The sequence below is a fragment of the Antechinus flavipes genome, chromosome 2, assembly GCF_016432865.1.
Source record: "Antechinus flavipes isolate AdamAnt ecotype Samford, QLD, Australia chromosome 2, AdamAnt_v2, whole genome shotgun sequence".
NCBI classification, from domain to species: Eukaryota; Metazoa; Chordata; class Mammalia; order Dasyuromorphia; family Dasyuridae; genus Antechinus; species Antechinus flavipes.
Genome location: NC_067399.1, coordinates 340588801 through 340614685, shown reverse-complemented (window position 1 = coordinate 340614685; position 25885 = coordinate 340588801). Strand labels below are relative to the sequence as shown.

At 35.8% G+C, this 25885-nt stretch overlaps 1 protein-coding gene across 1 annotated transcript in view; it reads right to left on the bottom strand.

Annotated features, from left to right (window-relative positions):
- RAD51B (RAD51 paralog B) overlaps positions 1-25885 on the bottom strand; it is an 887153-nt gene that overhangs the window by 259384 nt on the left and 601884 nt on the right. The window contains exon 8 of the mRNA XM_051977885.1: positions 20628-20712. Coding sequence (XP_051833845.1) covers positions 20628-20712 — 85 coding nt within the window. The remainder of the gene's footprint in view (positions 1-20627; positions 20713-25885) is intronic.

The window sequence follows — 25885 nt, the reverse complement described above, 5'->3', positions numbered from 1 at the left end:
TAGGACTGATTGATTCTGTTGAAAAAAAAAATTATTGTAAAAATGTACTTAGCTTTAGAGGTTACTTTCTCTCATTTCTAAGCAGTCCTGCATATTTTAAAATGGAATTCCTTAATGTGAGAACTATCTCTTGGAAAGTCTGGAACTTACACATAAGATGTCTAGAGGAGTTAAACTTAATGTTTCTCTTTGTAGGTGTCTAATTTGTCCCCTAAATCTAATTTTTGTAGGTAATTTGTTTGAATTATTTCTTGAAACAAGATATTCAAGCTCTTTGTTTCACGGTTGTTTTTTCCCTCTCTGAGAAGATAATGATCTTTAAGTAGTATATATGACCTGAATTTACTCTCCCTATTTCTATTGACAAGAGGTATGCAAATTGCTACTATTTCTCTCTTCAGAGTTCTATGGTTTAATTCTGAGAGTTTGGGGGTACCTAACTGGAGCCCTCATCTGTGTACTTTTTCCAGTTGATTATGAGTTGATGTCAATTAGTCAGCCAAACCTGTATAGCTTTATTAAAGAAAAGTTTTGCTAAGGTGTTATTGTAAGAATAGATGATAAAAATTTAAAAAAAAAGAATAGATGATATAAATAAAACATTTTCCCTCTTCTCCAAAAGAACATCTACAACACATTCTTCTGACAGAACATAGATAATCAAAAGAAAAGAAATTATAGACCACATTAGGCAAAGAAGTAACAAACCTCACCTAGCTGCTCAAAGTCCTTTTCTTCTCTTTATAGGGTACTCATGAAGTCCCAAGAGGACATAACTTTTCTTTTGAATTTTTCTTTACATCTTAAAGTTATCTCTGATCAGTGTGTATAATTTGATTTTAGGTCCTCATAAAGATATTGTCAACAATCGCTGCTGTTTGAAAGACATTGATGAATCCAAATCGTCTAGCCTTCTTCCTTTGAGGAGAAATAAAGGGGAGAAGATACTTTTGTCCTCTCCACACAAACAATTCCAAGTGGAACTTCCCTCTCCTGAAATACTACTAGAATCCCCCAAATACTTCTTATACAATATTGTTTCCCTTTTACTGCTTTACACTCCTCCCAAATTGATCAAGAACTTTTTGTTGTTGTTGAGGCAATTGGAGTTAAGTGACTTGCCCAGGGTCACACAGCCAAGAAGTGTTAAGTGTCTGAGACCAGATTTGAACTCAGGTCTTCCTGACTTCAGGGTTGGTGCTCTATCCACTGCACCACCTAACCTCCCTGATCAATAACTTTTTTGTACCTAATCAAAATGCCTTTGATCGATTTAACAATGATGCCTAGACCTTGTTCATTTCAAGTTCATATCTTTGACTAATTCAAATGAGAAATCTGGGCTTACCATAATGATTTAGATAGTGGTATAGGACTCCTATCATAACACTCAAATAATCTCACTCAGCTTCTCCCTAAATTGTCTCTAAACTTCTGTCATATTTTATAAGATAACCACAAATAAGAGCTTTCTACTCTTTCCATACTTTTAAATTGCTTAATATTTCTAAGTCTATCTTTACATTCTTTTTGTTTCTTCTTTATTTCTGACATTTTTCAGAATGCTTACTACCTCATTAGAAATTTTCATCTTCTGTCTTAAACTATTAATTCTAGCATCTTTTCAAATAAAGAGATCAAAATTTTATTTTATTACTTCCTTATTTTACTAAGGTTTATACCACTCTGTACATTCTTATAGTCATTCAATTCTCATTTCTAGAGGTTTAGTTGAAGCTATTTTATTATTTTCTTTCCATCGAGATATGACCTTACTTTCTTTTATCTCATTGTATCATTATATTTCCTTTTTCTTTTTAAAAATGTTTAACCATATTCTAGTTCTACTCCTCCTAGCACTACTCCTGAGTGCATCCTTTTAAAAAATCTTACTGATCTTTGGTTTTTACATCACAGTCATTTCTAGAATATCATGGATTTATTGTTGTTGTATTGTTTTTCAGTTGTAGCTGAATCTTTGTGATGCTATTTGGAGTTTTTCTTGGCAAAGATGCTTAAGTAGTTTGTCATTTCCTTCTCCAATTCATTTTACAGGTGAGGAACTGAGGCTGAACTGAGGGTTTAATAACTTGCCTACGGTCACACAGCTAGTAAGTATCTGAGGCCAGATTTGAATTCAGAAAGATGAGTCTTCTTGGCTGCAGGCCTGACACTTTATCCATTCTACCATTGTTTTATACATTTAAAATTAGAAGGGACCTCAAGAACTTATCTGATTCAGATTTCATATACATTACTTTTATATTATATAATTTATTATATATATAATTATATTATATTATATTATATATATATATATATATATATATATATATATTACTTTTAAAAAGCCACAATACTTTGGAATTCAATATTATCTCATTTGAAGCTATAAAAACATTTTAAAAATAATGTATAAAAATTGCCCTTAAAATAATATATGCATTTGAAAGATGAAAAATGAGCTACAGTGAGACTAAGTAGTTTAAGATCATATAGTATGTTTAAATAGAAGATGGAGGGATACAATCCAAGTTTTTTCTTCAGGCAAAAGGAAATTTTTATATTTATGGACCATGTTCTAACCACCAGAAACTCATTCTCAATTTCTACAATCCCTTGGAAAAACATTGACGATTATGTTTCTTTTTCTCATGGAGGTCAAGGAGAAATCATATTGGCTTGATTGATAAAATAGAAGATCTCTTAACAGCAGAATGTCCCAAAGAAAAGTCACCCAAAGAAGGAGAAGGAAAAAAAGCAAATGCAAGTGGGGGCATTATGTAATACCACCCTCAGTTTTTTGTTTTTTTTTTTTTAAATTGCAGGGGGGAAAATACCATTCATTGTACATTCCTAGAGAACCACCAATCAAGCATGCTAACATAAAAACACGTTTCCTGGCTACAGACTTGCTATAAATAAATTTAATAAGAAGAGGAAAAAATTACTGCACTATTTACAGTTTTCTCAATTCCAGCTGACCAGATCCAGGCCAGGTCTTTGTTTTACAGGAACAGCAGTAGCAAGAGGAGGCCTTGGCGGTGAGTCTGAAAAACCACCATGAGGATTTTGTAAAGAAAAGAAGAGCAAGGTGGGTAAGGGGGGTGGGGGCAAACTTGGTTGAAATTTAATCCTGGTTTAACAAAAATGCAGTAATTAATTTATTTTGTACCTAAGAAATTCAATTTATTAGCTTCTCCCCCCACTTCATCACCACTTTCAAAGCCACAGAGGCTTGGCTGGTAAAGCCTGAAATTGTTGTTCCATAACCTTTGCTTTTAAATTAAACAAATGACTTCAGGTTTTGGAGCAGTTGTTGACTCAAGGGAAAGTATGCCATTAAAAGTGTGCCAGAAACAGATTTAATTGGTACAAGTCCCAAAAAAATGCTCAAAAGAGCACAGACTTCCCGCATATAGATTTCAGGGAAATTACTCAAAGACCTCAGAGCTTTGTCAGAATTTGAGATGTGAAACAAGGCATCTAAAAGACTCCGTATCAAAAGGGTAAATTCAATTCAGGAGATATTAATCTGATTACCTAAGTAGTTCTGCGAATCGGATATGCTCCATTGTGTACTTTTGTCCAACCTGGACAGATGGAGGAGCCAATGGGTTTGCTTTCTTTGACATATAATTATGTTTTAAGATATGATCAAGTTACAGATACAAAGTTTTAAGAAATATTTCATTCAGGAGTGGCATTTACAGTGCTCACCAGTTGCAAGAAACATTGTTCACTTTACTTTTCTGAGTTGTGCTGGGGAGTGCTTGGATCAGGGCCTTGGAGCCCAGTGTTTGCGTTTCAGGCTATAGTAAATGCTCTCTGTGCACCTGCCTGGAGGAAAAACCAGTCCAGCCGCCTCCCAAGACAAAAGGGCCCTGTACTAAGCACAGAAAACCCAGACATGAACTGACCCTGTCAAACTCTAGCCAGCAAAGAGAATATAATATTTTCATCCAAATCAACAGAAGCTGGCAGGTAGGTTTATGCATTTCCTTTCCCATCACTGATAAGTCTGATTGAGAACTTGTTGTATAAAAAGAAGCCACTCCTTTCTGATTAATCTCCTCCCCTTTTTAGACTTCTTTGTGATGGTATAATTCATTTGTCAGTAGAGAATAATTCCTTTTTTGAAGCATAACAATCTGGGCCCTTAGTGACCTAATATAAGAACATTCTTTTATTTCTTCACTATGCCCATTCCATCAGGATCTCATTAGTGTTGATAAGTAAATTTAATGGGCATATTCCCCAGAGAAGTGGGTTTAATTAAATATTTTTATACAGTTCTAAAGATATCCAATACACAAATTTGAAGACACACATCTATTTACAAGAATGTTCATCGCCAGGCCCAAAGACTTGAAAAACATGCCTTTCCCTGCCCATCAGAAATCTCAGTAACAAAGACTATATTAAAATTCTCAGCTTTATTGTCTAGTTATGGTAGCCTTCTTTTTGGAAGGCAACTGAATTTCAGCTCACCTGCATTTATGTCTGCGTGTAAGTTCAAACATATCATGCTAGACTCAAGTGGCCCAAGTGTTCTCACTGGGTGAGGTAATTTCTCACAAAGCCAAGATCCAAATTAGGTGGTATTTCCTGTGCTTAGATTAATACCTTGAGTTTCACAAAGAGAATATGCAATTTCAGCAGAGTTCACAAAGGAATTAACAAGGTGAGTCATGTGCCACAGTCAGAATCGGAAGAACCCACAAGTTTTGATCCCTTACCCCATCTCAAGAAAGAAGAAAGGAAATAAAATATTATTTATTTTGGCCATTTGTTTAAAAAAAATCAATCATTTTATATTTAGGATTTAGAGCTCCTGACATCTTTTAGTTTCTTAGTGAGTGAAGAGTAGGAGAGAAGTACCTGAGATTGCTACACTTTGAGGGGTTAACATGTTTTCCTTAGGAAGATGTGGTAAAGGTAATATTGCTTCTACTTCTTTTCCATTACTGGTCCCTTGGGACCTATAAACCAGGTGATCTGCCTAGGGAATTTTGGTTTCCCCTACATAACCATACAACAAGAATAAATTTAATTGTTTGTGTCTGGAGTAAGAATGTAGCCAAGTGGCAATTTATCTGATTTGGTGCTCATTAAACCGCTGGCCAAGAAAAATAGTTACCCACCACAGGTGCTAAGCTACATGGCGCTACCTTGGCCAGTCTGGCAAACTCTCTGTGAAATCCCAGGCTGATTGACAGAATGCTGTTTTATGAGTGGGTCATCACACAGGCACCAGGTGGCCTGTGATAGAGATCCAGGACACAGGGGTATAGCCCAAGCTAAACATGGTAGAGCTGGCATCTTGGTAGGAACTGACCATCTAATGTGAAGATTACACAATTGTCCCAGTAATCACATCTTTTCTCTAAATTCCTTTGGCACCCTCTATCAAATATTGCTTTTATCCTTTTCTGTGTGCTGTGCTAGAAGTGTTACTTAATTTGTTAGTGTCCTTTTAGGATCTGTGCACTTAGAGGTGGAAAGAACTATCCAGTTCATAAAAGCCAACTTCCTTGGTTTCATAAAAAGAGGAATTGACCCCCAGTGCAGTTATGAGTTACAGGTGGTGGCAGATATAGTTCTTTTAAGTTTTGCAATGCAAAAAGATAAATCTTTAAAGTTTAGAATCTCATTTAGCCCTCATCCCAACCTTGGGAAATTTGTGCTATTAGTACCCATTTTAGAGATGAAGAAACTAAGGTAGACTGAGTTTAAGGGATATGCAAAGGGTTATACAGCTTCTAAATACCATGTGAAATTTGAATTCAGGTCTTTCTGACTCTACGTCCAGCGTTCTATCTACAGCAGCATGAGCTGTTTGTTAGTGAGTAGCATAGATATGATTTTTTGGGGGAGGCAATTGGTTTAAGTGACTTGCCCAGAGTCACACAGCTAGGAAGTGTTAAGAGTCTGAGACCAGATCTGAACTCAGATCCTCCTGACTTCCATAGACATGATTTTAAGTAGTAGCACACTCATAAGCTCTGATTCCAATTCTGGGACTCCATATCATGCTGCTTATGTCTTCCCTGATGTGCCTTACTAGCATTTTGCCTTCTCTTTCACCTTGTCATCTTCTCTTTTTAGCTTCAGACTCTTTTTCAAGTTTCCAACTTTTGAAATTAAAACTTATTTTGTTATTGGTCTACTTGGTTCACCTTTACTTTCTACCGGATAGCTCATCCCAGTTTGTGAAAGCTGATTATTGCATTTTCATTATAAAATATTTTTATAAATAATTAAATCGGGGCTTGATTTATTGTCTTGATTGTTTAAACTTAAGAAAGTGATAGAGAAAATGGCAATAATGTAGATTAAACTTAAAAGTGCTGTATATATATTTTCTTTAAAGAGAATCAATTGTTAAACATTTACCAGCACACTTCTGGATCCAAGGCCAGCAGTTTCCTTTTCAATTCCTTTTGGTGTACTATGGAGGAATTTTTCCAGCAAGCTCCAAAATCCATCCACTATTATATCTGGAAAAAATGCCTGACATATCTATTAACTGTCCAACTATTTGAGTTCTTTCTTGGAAATTGTCTTCTCTTTCTATTACTCCTCTGCCACTTTTCTTCTTAGCATACTCTAAAGAATAGATCTGAGAAACCTCCCCCTCTGAATAGCTAATCCTGGTGTTGAGTTCACTGATTAACTTATTGAGGTCACTGGGAAGTGCATCTTCCTGGGGCTGGCATAAGCATGCCATTGGTATTTTACTGGAAGGAATAAGGACTTTTCCTGGCCCAAGGGACTCGTCAAACATTCATAGCACAGTGAAGATGAGTGAACCTCAGTTATTAAGGAGGAACTGATTGGCTTGGGTTCTTGTGGATCAGAGCCAGTCATTTTACATGGGACTGTAAAACGCAGAGCCCTCCCTTGTTAGGGGGCTTTTTCCAGAAGAAAAATTTCTAAGGGGATAAGAGAAGCAGCCTTCTCATGGACTCTGTCTTTCTAAGGATTCTATTAATGGCAAAATGGTAAAGTTTCTTAACTAGAGGTCCACAGAGACTCATCCATTCAGTCTCCAGGACCGAGAAAGGAGGATTTCCTGGGCAATGCCTGAAGAGATTTCCTAGAGAACAGCAACATTTTGGAGAGAAGAGGATCTTATATACTGTCAGGGACTTGGGGGAGCACCAAGAGATTGAGTTATAATTGAGAGAGAAAAAAATGCTCAAGATAATCATCCAACCTAGAACTACCCAAGAAGATAGCTATGGATTTGGGGAGTAGATTTAACCTAAGGCGCAGAAACCAGCAAATGAGGGTAAAGTCAATGGTCTCACCTATTGAACTCAATATGGGATAGAATCAGCCCATGATAGATTTCCACACTGTAAGATAATAGCCAGCTAGTGCCCTGTAAGTAGGAGATCTGAATTCAGCATGATCCCTGACATGGAGTTTGTAAGGTCTGCAGCAGGGACTGGAGACACTGCTCAGGACTTGTCAAGAAGAACGTAAACAGTGCAGAAAGAAAGCATCGCCCCAATTAGGGAATAGAGGGAAAAAGCCAGGGATTGTGGTGGAAGGCCACTTGGTCATGATCACCAAATTCAGAACTGCATCAATAGCAGCAGACAGACTACAGAGGAGAAAGCGCCAAAGATATCCTTCTCATTCCAACTATGAATACAGGAGGGGACAGGTAACCTAACACTAAGTCACAATCCAAGAACTTTTTTTAAAATATGAATAAACAGAAGAAAATGAGGGATAAAATGAAGAAACTGTGGGATAAGGGAATTAAAAAAGGTTAAAGAAGAGTAATCTCATAATAATTACATGCAGAGCCTCGAAATAAACAATCATATGGTCCCAGAGACCACAGAAGTGGCAAGGAGAAATGAAGAATTTTAAAAATGAAATTAGAGTTTATTAGGAAAAAATTAAAATAAATTAAGTATCTACAATGTGTTAAGGCACTGTGCAAAGCACTGCAAAGAAAAGAAATAGCTTAAAATAAAAGAAAAAACCCTTTTTAGAGACATGAATTCCTTGAAAAAATAGGATGCAGCAAATAAAAATCAATAATTTCATGAGATGCAAATAAGATATAAGACAAAGACTGGGAAAGAGACTAGGTCAAGGTAAATCAAAGCAAATTGTCATATTTTTCTGTTATCTGTATCTCTTTTTCTATTATCTATATATGAAAATGTCTGTATAGACAGCTAGGTGGCCTAAAAGTAGAACCTTAGGTCTAGATTAAGGAAGTCGAACCTCAGATATTTACTAGCTATGTGACCTTGACCAAGTCATTTAACCTCTCCCTCAGTTTCCTTATTTATAAAATGAGGATAATAGCACCTACTTTTCAGGATTGTTGTAAGAATCATATGGAAAAAATATTTACAAAACACTTTGGGCTATAATAATAATAACTTGGCCCATAATAAATGCTATATAAATGCTATCCATAGTGATGATGTTGAATGACATTTATTTAGTTCATGTTAAAATACATATATGTATATATGTATAAATTATGGACATGAAGCAACTTATATTGAGACAAATCTAACATTGCATATATTTCAGTTTCCTATGAATTGCCTTGCCTTCCCCAAGAGCCCCATCTTAAGAATCCAATCAACAAGAGCAACACATAAAATAATTAAATTACAAAAACAAATTCTGGCTCCCCATCCCTCCAAACTATTTCTCTGGACTTTCCTATTTCTGTTAATAGTTTACCATTTTTCTATTTACTCAGGCTTGAAATATCAGTCATCTTTGATTACTACCCTTTCCTTCATCTCAAAAGACAATCAATCACCATATAGTATGGATTTTTACCTCCAGAACATGTTTAAGGCCCCTCCTTTCCATGTTCACTGCCATCATCCTGGTTTAGGCCATTCATTACTACACTTTGCTCAGAGGTGATGGCAATAGTCTCTTAACTGCTCTCTGCTTGTACTCTATCCTGCCTTTGGTTGGGAGTTGAGGGGTTGGGATGGAGGAACTGTGGGGTTCCAGACCTATGATTTCATTGGTATAGGGGAACTCCCTGATATGGAAACTCCCTCCTGTGATGCATATCATCATCTTATTAAGACTAACAGTCTTAAGAAGTTGCCCAAGACACTGGGTGGTTAACTATCCTTAGCCACAAACCCAGAAGGTTTCAAGGGCTGGACTTGAGGTTAAGTCTTCCTGACACAGTATGCTGCCTTTTATCCTGCATATCACTATCCAATTAATTGTAGGTATAACTCTTAACCATATAACCCCTTCACTAGAAATCCTCAATAATTTTGCCTCTATCTACAAGGTAAAGTCATAGATCAAAATCCATAGATCTAAAAGGGTAACTAACTTACTGACTCCATATTCCTTAGTCCTTTAAAGGTCTGCCATGTTTTGACCCCAACTTACCTTTCCAGAGTGATCTCTCACTATTCTGCAAATACCTTAAACACTAACCAAATTAGGTTAATTATCATTTCTCCCAAAGTCCTGTTCTTTCCCACATCCTTAATTTTGCTAATTCTGTTTGCTCAATGGGCTTGGAATGCTTCCCCACTAGCAAAGAATCAAACCTGAATGACTAGAAAAATGACCTATTACTCCATTTGTCCAGCTCAAATGCCACTTACAGGAAGCTATCCTAAAGTCCCTATTCTCTGAAGCTCATTGAATTGTGTTAATATATTTCACAACACTTATATTTTGCCTTGGCTTACTTTTATACGTGTTTTATTTCCTTTATTATGGAGAAAGAACATAGGGAGTTTCTGTATCAGTAGTTTCCTTATACCAATGAAATCATAGGTCTGGACCTCCACAGCTTCCCGCATCCCAAACCCTCCCCCTACTCCTAACCAAATATGAGATGGATTACAATAAAACAAGATGAGAGAAAGCATAGATACTCATGTTGTCTGCAGTGAGACAATGAACACCCACATCACTAAAATCACAGATCTATTAAGGCATGAACATCTGAGTTCAAATCCTGCCTCAGGGACTTACTAGTTTCGTAACCCTGACACATCATCTAAACCCTCCCTGCCTCAGTTTCCCCATCTCTAAAATGGGGATAATAAAAGCACCTATCTTTCAGGGTTGCTGTAAAGATAAAATGAGTTTGCAAACCTTAAAGCATAATAAAATGGTAATAGTTATTGTTGTGATTGATATTGAAATGTAAATAGATAATACCTTCCTCAAAGATGGGAGGGGGCAATATTCATTTGTATATTCTCCTAATCTTTTAAGAGGAATTTATTTCTGTCTGGAACAATAGCATAGCAAAATTGCTTATGTGAGCAACTTCATCCAAATGAAGTCAATAAGAATAATTATATGGTATATTTTAATAATGGGCGCTTTTGAATTATGAATAAAGATCACGAATTCAGTTTCCATCTGACTAACTTTTCTTTCAAGTTTTGTGTTGGAGTATTAAATAAAAAAGACAGGCAAAGGCAAAATACTCCTTCATGTAAAAAGTCAGATTTTTGTATATTGGCTCAAATGTTATTTCTTTAGTTATTGTGTATCTTTAGTTATTGTAGTTATTTCTTTCAGTAAGACTGCAAAAATATTATACACACACCTACTTTTCAGGAATTTGTCTTTTTATAAAGGGAGATCAGGGTGACTACTTTCTATTTATTGAATGCCTAAGTGCTGATCAAAATAATGTCTCTTTCTCCCTCCCAAAAAATAGTCTAATAAACATAACACCTGTTTTCTGAAGCCCTGTCATGCCACATTACAAGACAAGCTAATTTGTCCCCTGGGGACAATCCAGAAGACTGCCATTCTTTCATTCATTATAATACTTCTTGCTTTGTGGGCCTCTTAGCCTTGGTGTAAAATTCCATGGATAGAGATATGCAAGTTTCCTTCTCATTGAATTGCTCTAAAACAATAGTTCAGAATTGCTCCAGAGTCTATTGAACTTTTTGGAGTCTCTTCTTGTGGGCTTTTTTTTCTTTTTTTTTTTTTAAACTCCCTTCTCTCTGCAGCTTCAATAGAGACTATTTTGTTTATTTGTTTACTTATGCCTCTGTCTGTACTCTTGGCATCTAAGCATCCATAGGGACATATGCAGATCTGGGAAACTGGCCAGTGAATCCTGGAACCCAAGGAGGGAGGATCTGAGGCAGGGGGTGTACTTGTGAGGAAAGAACAAGAAGAAAGGACTTTGGATCATTTGGCTTTTCCTCCCACAAACCAACAAAAAACTGTTTTCTGTGCAGGACATATTAGTCCTCACCTATTTTGACATCTAAATGTCATGCTTCAAATGCTTCTCCATGTGGGATGCTATTCCTCGCCAAACCAAACTCTAGGTCAAGAAGTCTGCTGTGGTGTTCAATTTTAATGTTTCTTTTCTCGTTTTGATCTCATAGTTCTTAATTGGATCCTGTTGCTGAAAACCACACAATTTCCTCTCTCTCATCTTCAATGTTTATAGCCTTTCAAGATTTAAAATATAAGAAGAGTAAGAATAGCTGGGATTGATGTAGTACTGTATATACATTATCTCCTCTTATTCTCACGACAATGCTCTGAGGCATTATTGTTGTCCCCACTTTACAAGTGATTCTACCTCAACCTCATTATACAAAATTTATCGCACGGTAGTGCTGCACATATTTGGGGATTTTATTCTTCTTTCATAAATCAGGCAATTTCCATTCTGATAAGAGTTACCGGGTGCATGAAGTCCTGGTTTTTTGTTGGCATCTGTATAGTCCTGAGAGGCTGCAGAGGACAGAGTATAGGCCCACCATATGCCATGCATCTCATGGCTCTTTGTCAATCTCTGATATGAGTGGCAGTTTCTATGTGGATGTGTTGTATGTCTGCTGCTTCAGAGCTGAAAACAGAAGTCCATGAGGACATTTATGCACCTTCATCCGATAATCACTCTTTCCAAGGCAGCTCTATTTAAGCCTAGGATTTAAAGTCAGGAACTCTGGGTTCTGTTCTTGGCATTGACACTCACTTACTGTGTGGCCTCTGAAACAATTCATTTCCCTTCTTTATCCTTTGGTTGCTTTAGATGGATTAAGAAATTAATCACTTTAAAGCATTTTAAAAATCTATGGAAATGCTAGCGTCAGCAAAAGAGATAGATGGTTTCATCCTTGATAATATTAACCTTGGCACTATGTTGTCAAAGCACAAATTAATCTGTTAACCCTCAAGATACTCTAAGGAAATAGGTCCTTACAACACTTCCAACCACACCCTGCTGCACAATCTTTACCAATTTACATTTGGTTTGCATTTTGGCTGAGGAATGGCTCCAAGGTACACTGGTGGGAGAATTCTATTAACCTGACCCATCCATCCCGACTTTTGTGATTAATGTATTACAAATTTGGGTAACAGAGGATAGTAAATCACAACTACAAAAATAAAGCTGAAAGGATACACAATTTGAGCAGAAACACCAGTGGAGTTTTTTTTTTTTTTTTAATCGGAAATAAAAAAGACCATTGATCATAATGACTGTCTGAGATTAGCAGGGAACCACATTTTCAAACATCCTGCAGTAAATCCAAGTCGATCCAGCTGGAAATCAAGAGTAGTTCTGGATTCTCAGAGTGTGCAGCTCACTTTGAAGTCTTTTTCTTTCATAACCAACAACTCCCAACTCTTCCATCTCACCCCCTCAAGCTTCCTAAGCTGCTCTAGCTTGGTCAGATTTGTAAATGCACGCCCTATACTACAATGTAAACTTACAAATGGACTCCAACTTCTGGTCAGAATGGCTGGCCAGGCAGCATAAATCCTCGAATACTGTCTTTAGCAGATGAAATCAGTTGTCAAATGCCCAGTCACAGGCAGTTTGGTGAACAAAAAGATTTCCATTATTAAAAGAAGATTTACTTCATTTTATGGATATTTTCTGCAACCCTTTCCCTTCCTTCTTCCTTCTCTCCTCCTCCAATTTGAGTTATTTTCTTTCCAAGTATTTTTATTTTATTTTAGGTTGCCATGCTCTGTGAAAGAATAACAGGAATGAGAATGAAACGAGTGTCAGTTCAAAGAGAAAGGGGAAAGGGAGAGTGAGAGGTAGAGAGGGAGTGAGAGAAATGAAGGATGCTCTGAATATTCAGAATGGCAAATTGATCAATTGTTCCTGTACATCCAATCCAACATAGATTAAATGCCCACACTGGGAAACTTAAGGTAATCTAAATAAAATGCTTTGAAAGCCCATTAAAAAATTACAGAAAAGTAAGGCTTATAAAAACCTTGGCAGTGGCTTCTAAGTCACATAATATTGTGTTGGGCCTGATTCAGGAAAACTGAATTCAAATATTTAGTAGCTATGTGACTCTGAACAAGTCCATTTTCTGTCTCCTTCAGTTTCTTTAAATAGATATTAGTGTGTGTGTGTATATATATATATATATATATATATATATATATATATATATATATAGAGAGAGAGAGAGAGAGAGAGAGAGAGAGAGAGAGAGAGAGAGAGTTTATATATTTATATATATATATAGTTTATAATGGAGATAATAATAGTAAAATAGTAATAGTTGTAAAGCCCTTAGCACAGTTTCGGGTATATAATAGGCACTTAATAAATGATCATTTCCTCCCTCTCCTCTTCCCTTCCTTCCTTCCTTTCTTCTTCTCCTTCCTCCTTATCCTTTCTTCCTCTCACCTTTCTTTCTTCCTCTCATCTTTCTTTCTTTCTCTTTCCTTCCTTCCTTCTTTCTTTTTCCCTTTCTCTTCTTTCTTTCTTCCTTGCTTTTTTCCCTTACTTGCTTCCTTTTTATCTACCCCCCTTCTCTCTTTTCTTTCTTCCTTCCTCTCTTTTCCTTTTTTCCTTCTTTACTTCCTTCATTCTTTCCTTTTTTCCTTCCATCATTCATTTCTTCCACAACTTTTCCAGAACTGTTTCCTAATCTATAAAGTAAGGAGACTAATTTCTAAGCGATTTCTAAGATCCATTCTAGTTCTAAAATGTAATGGTTCTATGTTCTCACAACTACATCAAACAATGCATCTACCTTACATTATGCCCACTGACATCTCATGTTGCTCTAGCCTATTCTACATTGTCTGGCCAGATGTACTATCGGCTGTCTATCCTTACTACTTACACTCCCAAGTGAGTATCTCTCTTACTGATTACCTCCCAAGTAACATATAGGTAAGTATATGATCCCTACTTGTTCGAATTTTGTTCATGAGGAAAAAAGAGATACTATCTACTCCTGAGATGGCAGAGATATTCTTATTGTTCTATGTTATCACTAAGATTATAAGGAAGAACTCCCAATGTGACCAAGCAATATATTTCTTAGGTCAGCTTGATAACTCCAGAAAAACCAGGGCTTTAGTAAGCCAAAACGTGCTTAGTTGTACAATGTACCAATATCTAGACTAAAGAATAATGGACAAAATCAAGAATAAGGATTTCTGCTAAGGGACGTTTGGTCCCTTACTCTGGGCTTCAGAGCAGCTAGCTTCCTCTAGCTGCTGAAGCAAAGGAAGAGGTCAGGTGTAATGTCATTTTGAAATTCCAGATCAGGAGGAAAGGAAATCTAAGGGTCTGTCCTTTGGGAACCCTTTCTGCAGTGTAGAGTCTTCTGGCATAGAACCCCACAATTCCACAGCAGAATGAAAGCACATTGAGGAGAACAATCTGAACTGAGACAGCGATCTTAATTGATATGACTGTAAAGTCATACAATGAGTGAAGCATTACCAAATATAAGCAAAAGCATACAAAACAAGTTTAATTTTTAAAAAGCACAAAAACAAAGCAACTCTCAACTTTACAAACACCAGATAGGCAGCAGCTGGTCAGCTGAGATGAAAGGAGCCTGAGAGAATGCCTTCCCATCTCCCTACTTCTCCTCCCACAACAGCTTCCCTTCAAACCAGCAGGGATAAGGCTTTACAGCAGTGTGCAGATGACCTTATTCCAGCTAAGATAGGGACTCTCTTTTGATCTCAGCATGGGGAGGCTCTGGGCTTGCAGCTGACAGATATTAATATCTTAGAATCTTCTGGGGTGGAAAGGATCTTGAGGAAGGACGGTCACTTACAGTCCCTTTTCTGCATTACAGCAGGGGTGATTTCATTTCCCTGAACCATTCCCTGCTGAAAGAGCACCACTCAAATCACTTTATCAGTGGCTACTCTTGGTCACTCTCTCTCTTTCTCTCTCTCTGTCTTCTCATCATTGCTGTTAAAGGAGAACTACTTAAGGAGTATCTTCTCTTCTGCAGCTGAAACCTATTATTTGTCATTTGATAGAAAACAAACAAGACTAATTTGACCCTTTGCTCTTCCTCATATCCCAATCTTTCTTATTGGTTCGCATGTGAGAGAGATAGAAGGAACTGAAAGAAACAGAGACAGAGAGATAGAACAAGCAGGAAGTGGAAGAGGCACGTAGAAGGCATTTTTTAGGCTTATGCAATATTCAAGTAAGTGCCTACTTTGTGCCAAATACAGTGCTAAATACAGGAAATACAAAGAAAAGCAAAGGTTCCTATCTGCAAGAAGTTCTCATTCTAATACAAGAGACAACATGCAAATAACTAACTATATACCAACAAGCTATATACAAGATTAGTGAAATAATCATCAGAGGGAAGGCACTAGAATTAAGGGGGATAGGAAAAATGAGATTTAACTGGACAGAGAGGGATGGCATTCCAGGTGTGGGTGAAATTCCTTTTATCTAGGATGTAGTCCCATAAAGATATCCTTTTTCAAACATCTGTTTACTGGTTGCCAGTCCCCCATAAATGACATCTAACATATCTGTGAAGTTTTGGTAACTGAATGCTCCACATTCCAATGCATACATAGGGTTAAAATGACTTTAAAACAATTATAACAATACTTCAAACATATAAAGCTACAGTAATCTGAAAAACCATAAACAATAACCCTAAAATGGATATCAGTGTTCTAAGGCATTCATCCATTTAATTTCATTGGCAAGTGACTTCATCACAAATCTTTTAGGTAAATGTATCTTTATGACCTCTGTGAGAGCCCTGTTGAATAAAGAACAGCATAGCCTTACAAAAACAATGAGCAGGACTCATCCCATCTTTAGGAGCTCATAACACAAAAAAAGCCTTTGTAAGTTTCAAGAGACATCTTTTCCCCAAGCTGAAAAAAAAATTTTTTTGCTCTAGTTTTTTCACTATATTCTTCTGGGCCTCCTTTATATTCCAATTACAGACTCTTCTCCAAGTTCTTTCTACAAGAAGCCTTCCCTCATCCCTTTTAATAACAGTGCCTTTCCTCTGTTAATTATTTCATATTTATCTTATGTATAGCTTGCTTTGTAGATATTTGTTTATATGTTGCCTCCATTCCCCATTAGATTATGATTTCATTGAGGACAGGAATTGTCTTTGCTTCTTTTTTTATATCCCTAGCATTTAGCATAATAAGCACTTCAAAAAGACGAACTTGTCATATTAAGTAGGCATTTAATAAATGTTTTTTATTAATTAATTGAATTTATTCTCAGAAATAACTTCTTCAAATCAGCAATGTCCTCTTTCTGTAGAATCATTATGGAGTAGAAGAAAGAGCATTTTCTTTGAAGAGGGACCTGAGTTCAAATCATCCCTTTCTGCCTAGGTGACCTTGGTCAAGTAATAATCTTTTGAGAATTTAGTTTCCTTATTTGTAAAATAAGAAGGGCTGGACTAGAGGGTTTCTAAGCTCTAAATTTTATGACCTTCTGAAGAGAGAGGCAATAGGGCAGAATGAATGGGACAATGAAATTCACTAGGGCTGCTTGATATTCAGATATGAAAACACAATGGGCTTCTGGATTGGTAATTATAATACGAGACATTTCTATAAATTAGCTTAACTGTTAGGTGGTATAGTGCACAAAACATGTGGTCTGGAGTCAGGAGGAATGTAGATTCCAGTACCTTCTAAATATGTGTCCCTGGATGAATCATTTAATTTCTTCCTGCATGAGTTTTCTGATCTATAAAATGGGGGTAATAACAGTATTTACCTTATTGGTGTTATGAAGCTCACATGAGGCATTATTTGTAAAGAATTTTGAAAACCACAAAATGCTACTTAAATGCTAATTATTATAATAACAAATATTATTTTACATCATCATGATCATTATCCAACTGTACTCATTTCAGTTCTTCAGGGATTTCATTGAGGCAGTCTCATCTCACTCACTTTCCAAGTGCAGATTCCAGTCCCTCCTACAATTTGCCAGATACTTTAAAAAAGATATTATGGCAGCAATAATCAATCACCCTGTAGTCAACCTGATAATGAGTGTCTCTGACATTAACTAGGTTATTCCTTGAATGGTAAAGTTAAGTCTATCACGGGGCCTGAGAAGATGTTCCAGCTGGTAGAGCCTTTTATTTCAAAATGTAAAAGCCATTTGTAGTTAGTAAGTATACAAAAATAGGTGGCTGTCTGGATTTTGGCACAGGGGCCATAATTTGCTGATTTCCATATCAGAAGATAATACAGGGGCAGTTAAGTGAAATAGAGGATAGAGCATCAGCCTTGATGTCAGGAGCACCTGAGTTCAAATGTGGCCTCATTCACTTTATATTTAATATCTGTGTGATCCTGGGCAAGACACTTAACTTCAATTGCCCCTCAAAAAAACAATTGAATTGAAAGAAGATATACAAATCATTAAGTTCAACTTCTTTATTTCAAAGAAACTTTTTCAAAGGAAAGTTTAAGTAATTTGTTCAAAGTAAAACAAATTGAAAGCAGCAGGATAGGGATTTGAATCCAGGTTAGCATTTTTTTTTTTTTTTTTTTTTTTTTTTTTTTTTGCCACTATACCATGCTGCCTAGCAAAGGAAAAGGTGCAGGGCAAGTGTTCCAAGATCAAAGAGGAAGGGGAAGAAAATAAGTCTTTATGTAGCATGTACTATGTGCCAGGCATTGTGCTTTATAAATATTATCTCATTTAATCCTCATAACCACTCTGGAAGTTAAGTTCTAGATATCTATTTTATAGATGAGAAAACTGAGGTAGACGAAAGTTAAGTGGCTTGATCTAATAAATGTTTGAAGTCACATTTGAACTCAGTTGCTCCTGACTGCAAGACCAGTGCTCAATCCTCTGTGCTCCCTGGCTACCTTCGAAATATACACTGGGCATAGCCTTGTACAGCATATGTATGGCCTTGACAGAGTTTTTATTTTAGGGCATAAGAGGACAAATAGCATGGTATAATGAATAGGGCATAAAACTTGAAGTCAGAATAATCTGGATTAAATTCCATCACAAATTTGATGATGATGGCTCAGTAAATAAAGCACTGGGCCTGGAGTCATGAAGATTCACATTTGGCCTTCAATACTTACAAGTTGTGCAAGTCACTTAACATTCTTTGCATTGAAGTTGTTTGTCCTTAGTTTTTCAATGAGGATGAATAACATTACAAATGACATCTTGATTTGTAAGTGAACTGGAATTAAGTGTGGCAGTTGCATCAAATCATCAACCTCATTCTCCATTCCAGGGAAGAAAGGTCCACTGGAGAAGGAAATACCAAAGCATTCCAATGTCTGCCAAGAAAACCCGATGAACAACATTGGTGTGCTACTATCCCTGGGTCATGAAGAATTACACATGACTGAATAACTAAACATAAATGTATGCTTATACAATAAAGTTTGAATAAGGAAGTTATAGCCAGTTGTGAAGGGGATTGGGCTTGCTAATTAATCAATGGTTAGCCCCTGAAGATTTCTGTTCACATTTCTGAAAGCCCAGTTTAGGAAACTTAATTTGGGGCTGGGGGGGAGGGTAGAGAAGAGGAGGAGGAGATAGTATATAAGATGGACTGGAAAGGATCTACAATGAAAGAAATAATTTAAGAGCGTATAATAATTATTTGATAATGCAGATATAGAGTAATGGGGGAAATGGAAAAGGGAAAAAGGAATTACAAGTTTAATGTAAATTATGAAGGAAATAAAATATAGAGATGAGGAAAAGAGAAGTATCAAAGGATTTTTGAGTCCTTTTGCAACTTTTGAACTTTGGCATCTCAGAATGAAATTGCTTTTTGTTTATTTGTTTTATGAAAATTATAGCATGTCTATAAGCATCTGAAGGGCAGCAAGGTGGTGTCCTCTTTCTAACTTCAAATCTGGCCTCAAACTAGCTATGTGACCCTGGGCAAGTCACTTACCCATTTGCCTCAGTTTCCTCATCTGCAAGATAAGCTATAGAAATAATATAACTCAAGTATCTTTGCCAAGAGAGCCCTAAATGGAGTCACAAAGAGATGCACATGCTTGAAAATGACTGAACAACAACATAAGCATCTTATCCAATAATGAATTAAATGCTATTCTTTCTGGAATTTCTTATAGAGAATCAAACACAGAGAATGTAATAATTTGACAGACACTATAGTAAAGCAGGACAGTTAGAGAATGGGCCTCCAGCCTCAGACATTCACTAACTGTGTGAACCTGGGTAAGTCATTTAACCTGTGTTTGTCTTAATTTAATGGAGAAGGAAATGGCAAACCACTCCAATATCTTTGGCAAGAAAATTCCATAGGAGGTCATGAAGAGTCAGATAAGACTGAATAACAGCAACACAGTAAAGCAGATACATTAAGAGGCCAAGTAGAGAAGCAGAAGAAAAGCCAAAAGCTAATCCAAGAACTAACATTTAAAAATTAACTGGCAGTGGACACATAAGAGACACTAAAAATGATTAATAATCTTAAATATGTCTCAAAACATGCCTTTATTCTGAAAGAGAATCAGATCTATAATGGTGATGATAACAATAGCATTTATATAATTCTTTAATGTTTGTAAAGAGTTTTTCAGTAAGTGTTTTTCTTATTCCCATTTTATAAAGAAGGAAACTGAGGCAGACAGAAGCTAAGTCACTTACCTAGGGTCACACAGATATTTAAGGGTATGAAACGGAATGTAAATCCAGTTCTTTCCAACTCCAAATTCAACACTATTCACTGAACCATCTAAAATCCCCAAACCACAAACTGATCTAATTCATCTCTCTATTAAGATTTATTGTCATCTGGAATATAATTTCTTGAGTATGGAACAATATTTTGTAGATTTTATATACAGAAGAATTATTGAAATCTTTTTTTCTTGTACAGAATTAACATAAATAACTACATTATTTAGTTAAAGCTGATTTGCATATATGGTTTAGGACATTCGCAAAAGTGGCCAACATTATAATTTATTTAATTTCTATATGGAAATCAACTTAGCTGATGTGTGGTCAAAGACTATATTCAAGTAAAAGAAAAAAACTAATCATATCAGTTCACTAAGCATAATGGGAAAGCACTGGAGATAAAAATCAAATAAAATACAAATCTAAATGGTGGGTGTCTTTTGAATATGGTTTACTTATGACACTAAATAGGGGATTCTCAGACAGAGCAAGGGAGTCTTCAGAAAGGTATTGAATACAGAGCAAGATGAAGAAGACAAATTCACAAAGCTCTGGCTTAGTTCACTGGCCAGAATTTACTAACCATGTCCCTCAACTATTAACAGGATGCTGAGAGGCAGGTGGAGATATATGTCAGGGTCAAGTTTCAGCCTCCATAGGACAGATCTCTTACCTCCCCACAGGGACAAATCATCGGCTGGAGACACCAGGTCTGCCTGAGTAGTGAGGTCTCTGCTCGGATGAGTTGTAATTTGATTCTCAAGATAACCTGTGAACAGACATGGAGAAAGTTTGGGGGTGGGGGTAGGGACAGTAGAAGAAAGAAGGAGAAAACAACCAAATTAATTATTAGAGCTATCAAAAAGCAGATTGTAACCTAGGTGAAGAATGATAGCCACATCAGCAGGAAGGCCCTGACTCCGACTTTCAGCGACTTTATCTCTAGGCCAAAACAGATTATGCTGTCTGTCAGCTACTGATGACGCAGAAATAGTAGGTACTCAGGTAGGTTTTTTCTAAGCTTAAACCATCAAATAAAAGTATGATTTAAATTATAAATAAACAAAATTTCAAATTGAAAGAGGTTTTGCCTTGTAAATCTGACAGAAAATTGGTAAAAAGTTAAAAAACACCTCTGTCCTCAGTCCTGTCTATATTTGTGTTTTAAAACAAATACAAATTGTAACTTCAAGCCATAAAATGTAATAGACTATTACCTTTTTAGGGATAAAGATTTTTTTTTTCTTTGTATTCTTAGCTTCTGGCACAATGTTTGACACATGGTAGGCATTTGATAAATGCTTGTTGATTAAATTTATTGTGTTGATGGTGTCTAATAATGATAATAACAATAATAATAATAATAATAATCCCACTTAGAAAAACTGTATCTTCTTCAAGGGAAAGTACCTTTTATCTTATTGACTTATCGTGTCATTAGTTTCCTTCTTCTTTAACCCTATCTGTAAAGGGGGGATGGTAGCTTGTTAAATCTTAAACTTTTATCTCCCTAAAACAGAATAATTATGTCATTTTCTCCAACTAACTGACTTTTAGAAAATGTAACATAAAAGCAATAATGTCTCTTCAGTAAAATTCAGAAATTTCTGATAATGTTGCTCTATCAGTTTATATCACATGTTTATTATTAAAGTTCCTGTCAACAGACTTTAAAGCCATAAAAATAACATTGGTGTACAGTCATGTAGTGTTTCCCCACTAGCCACACTAAAAAAAACACAATCTTTGAAAACAGTTATACAAAACTTTCATTGCATGATTTACAAGTTTAAATATTGAATGGGAAAATTGCATGATGCTTATAGCAATTGTAAAAAGTTAGATTAATCTCTAATCCTTATACAACTGAGTGAACATATACAGACCACTCCCTAACCTACATAAATCTCAGTTTCCTCATCTATAAAATTAAGATAAAAATATAACCGTAGTGCCTACTTTGTAGGATTGTTGTGAAGCTCCAAGGAGATAAAGAAAATATTTTATAAACCTTCCATTATAGAAATGTCATCTATTCTATAGGTAAGAGAAATCTCAATGTAGCTGAAAACAACTAGCATCTTAGGCATCAATCATTCAGTTAATCAGTCAATTAATCAATCAACAAATATTTAGTAAACACCTACTAGTGCCAAGCACTGTGCTATAAAAATATCAAATGCTCCCTGAATTTAATCCAGAGGAAATACTTCTTCAGAAAGACCACTGAACATTATTAGGCAACTATATACATAGAACATCTATTAAACAAGTTGCTTCAGTCCTATCTCAAGGATCAGTGTTGGTTTCTTTTGTGATTCTGACTTGAACAAAAATAAAAATCATCTCCATTCCCTGACACCAAGTTGATGTTTGAAAAGCTTTTCATCCACACTTCTACTCCTGTCTCTTGGGGGCAGTGACACATTATAAATCCTGTACCTGTGACATCTTAATGGGAGTCAGAGAGAGTGACTGTATAGTGGGGTCAAGAGAAGGAATTAAAGGGACCAGAAAGGGAAAAGAAAAATATTTTAAAAGACACAGTTAAATTAAGTTTGTGAGTGACTGATTAATCTATAGAAATAACTTATGAATAGTAGATTTTTGTGGTCTCTGATTTGTTGTATAGGAATAGATCACTAAACTTTAACAAAGTGTTTAAATTTGCTAAGGACAGAACATTTCTTCCATAACTAGAAGTTGTCAGCATCTCAGACAACACAACAACCACAAATCATAAACATTTATATGTCACCATAAAATTTGTATTTTCTCATCTGATTATCTGACCTGTTTTCCAGAAGAAATGATTCTTCAGACAAGAAAAAAATAGATATGTATTTGTCTATCTTTAATCCATCAATTCATTAGTATTTCAAGTGAATAGCTTTTAATACTGACACTTTTCACCTGTGAGCAATCTAATTTCAAGTAGGAACAGAATTAAAGCATCATAATGAATGTTTTTAGGACAAGAGCTTATAAAAGTCTTTAAATTTCCCCTCCTGACTTAAGACTAGACAGTGTTACATACTGTTCAGAATAGTTAAAGAGAAACATGCAAATGATGGAATGTTGAGGGAGAAGAGTAGAGGAAGAACAGTGTGTGTGTGTGTGTGTGTGTGTGTGTGTGTGTGTTTGTAACATACACAACTGGTTGAGCTTCCTTTACAAGATCTGGTTCAGACAGCTTCATGATTAGGGCTTCATTTTATTAGTTCACAAGAGTGATCAAAGTGTAATGGTTAGATTCACATTAACCAAAAATAATGCTAAATAATCACAATGACTATTTTATTAATTAATAATGAGAAATATAGCTACCAAGTAGACTGAAATATTCATAGCTTTTTAAAATTTTTATTTTTCTCAATGGTACATTATTTTTCCAATTACATATAAAGATATTTTCAACATTTATTCCTGTAAGAGTTTAAGTTTCAGATTTTTTTCCTCCTTTCTTATCTCCCCTCTTGTCAAAACAGCAAACAATCTGATAGAGATTATATGTATACAATCGTTTAAAACATTTCCACACTGCTCATGTGTGAAAGAAAAATCAGAACAACAACAAAAAAAAAAAAAAAAAAAAAAAAAACATGAGAAAGAAAAAGCAAACAACAATCACAACAAAGAAAAGTGAAAAAAGTATACATCATTCAGTCTCCATAATTGTCTCTGGATGCAAATAGCATTTTCCATGCCAAGTCTATTGTAATTGTCTTGGATCACCACATTGCTGAGAAGAGCTAAATCTATCATAGTTGATCATTATATAATTGAGGCTGTGAAACACTCATAATTTAATCAGCATCCAGTCGGAAATCAATTAATATGAGAAGCTTAAGAGAACATACTAGAAAAAGCAATAATTCAACTAGGAAACTACCTTGATTAAAGCCATGGCTATATCAGTCATTAGTTGTCTACACACACACACCTGTGCTTATCCTCCATAAGAGCTTTGACAAGGACTACTTTCTATCTTCAGAGAATTCATTTAATAAATAATAAATTCAACTGGATATTTAAATCATTTTTTTATTTTATGTCAAGACTGCTTGGAAATTTGCTTTGAGCTCCTGATGGGTTCTTTTGCCACTTAATTAATGAAATTATTATTCAAACCTATAAGTAAACCTGTAGGTATACCTCTACTATCTATGGTAACACCAGAATGAGAGTTAAATAGAGGACTTAATTTTTCTTCTGTGATAATGTGGTAGGGGAAAAAAATAACAATAGTTCCTACAAACCCAAACTATTTTGACCCTTGCTTTAAAAAAATAAGATCCTTAAAAAATAAAATGACAGAATGCCAAAAAAAAAAAAAAAAAAAAGATACCAGAGCTTTCTCATAGTGCTTCTACTAATGATAACACATGCCTTCATAACCTCTTTTGTATTCTCCCCTTTCTCTCTGAGACTGTCACCACTCTGATGACTCTAGAGGAGAGAATAAGGCTGGCGACTTAGCACAGCTCTATCTCACTTAAATCCATTTCACTTGCCAAGTCAAGATACCATCCTGCTGATGTCAATGGTCTTTCTTGAGAACAAAGTAACAAGTGATAGCTCAGCACTTGGAATTTAGGGGGCAATAAATAATTACTTTTTGTAGGGCAGCAAATTGGTACAGTAGATGTGTGGGGCCTGGAGTCAGAAAAACTCATCTTCCTGAGTTCAAATCCAGCTTCATATTTCTATTATATGACCCTGAGGATGTCACTTAATCTTGAAATGCTTCAGTTTCCTCATTTTTGAAATGAGCTGGAGAAAAAAGTGATAGTACATGCCAATATCTATGCCAAAAAAACCCAAATGAGATCATGAAGAGTTAAACATGAAAGAACAAGTGTTTTATTTTTTACTTGATTTGAATGCAATAACATGGTGTTTGTGTGTTTTTAGAAGTTTCATTCTACAAACTGAGAAAAAAAGGAGCATTTCCAAGTAGTATCCATTACAAATAATCACAAACTAAACAAAAAGATCTATGGATTTTTAAGTTAGAATAAAAATGACTGCTATTCAAGAAGCCTATTTAGCCTCTCATCACAAATCAGAAAAAGTCATGAGTCATTGCAATAACACCATTACTAAATTCTTTCCTATATTCCCTGATACTTCCATGTGTGATTTGCCCTGTGTTTTTATCAGATCTAGAAAAACCGAGGGCTTTGGGCACAGATGGTGCTGGTGGAGACAAGTCCTGGGGCATCTGAACCTTCTTAGCTGAGCCTGGAGGACAGAGCTCTACTTCTGGGAGCTCATTTCTTTGTCTCAGTATCTCTCCCATATCGGCCTGACCACTCCCCCCAAACTGTCTGTCAATCACTGCTCCAAGTCTAAACCAGCATCTCTTCACTCAACTACTAAGAGAGCTGCCCCAGCTGCGCCTGTGCCAGAGCACTGGCTGCAGTACTCAGGATCTTGGACAGGTTATTATTAACTGTGTTTATGAAGATAAGTTGGTAAAAGAAGCCAATTCATGTCTCTTGACTTTCTCAACCATGACCTTTGCAGGACTCTGCTATTTCAACTACCAGGATATAGACCATTGCACAGCTATTGTCATTCTGTGGACCATCTGACCTCCCTGGGAAAAGAATTGATTGTCCACCCATTGCCTCTGCTGTATCACATTATTTACCAATGAAAAAGAAAGGAAAGTAGCAATGAACTCCAATGAAGAGACTTCCCTTGTTCTCCTAGTTAGGCACAATTATTTCAACAACTGGTCTCTATAAGGAATATAATCCAAGAAGGATTAGATTAAGGAAACTGTGAGATTAGTTCGTGTTCCAAATTCTGATGAGTACTAAATTCTTTCAGGCTCACTCTGGGTTTTTATCTTGCTTAACCCTTCTAAATTGTCACATTTCAATTTATTGAACTCTTAAGAATTCAGTTATTCATCATCCTGCT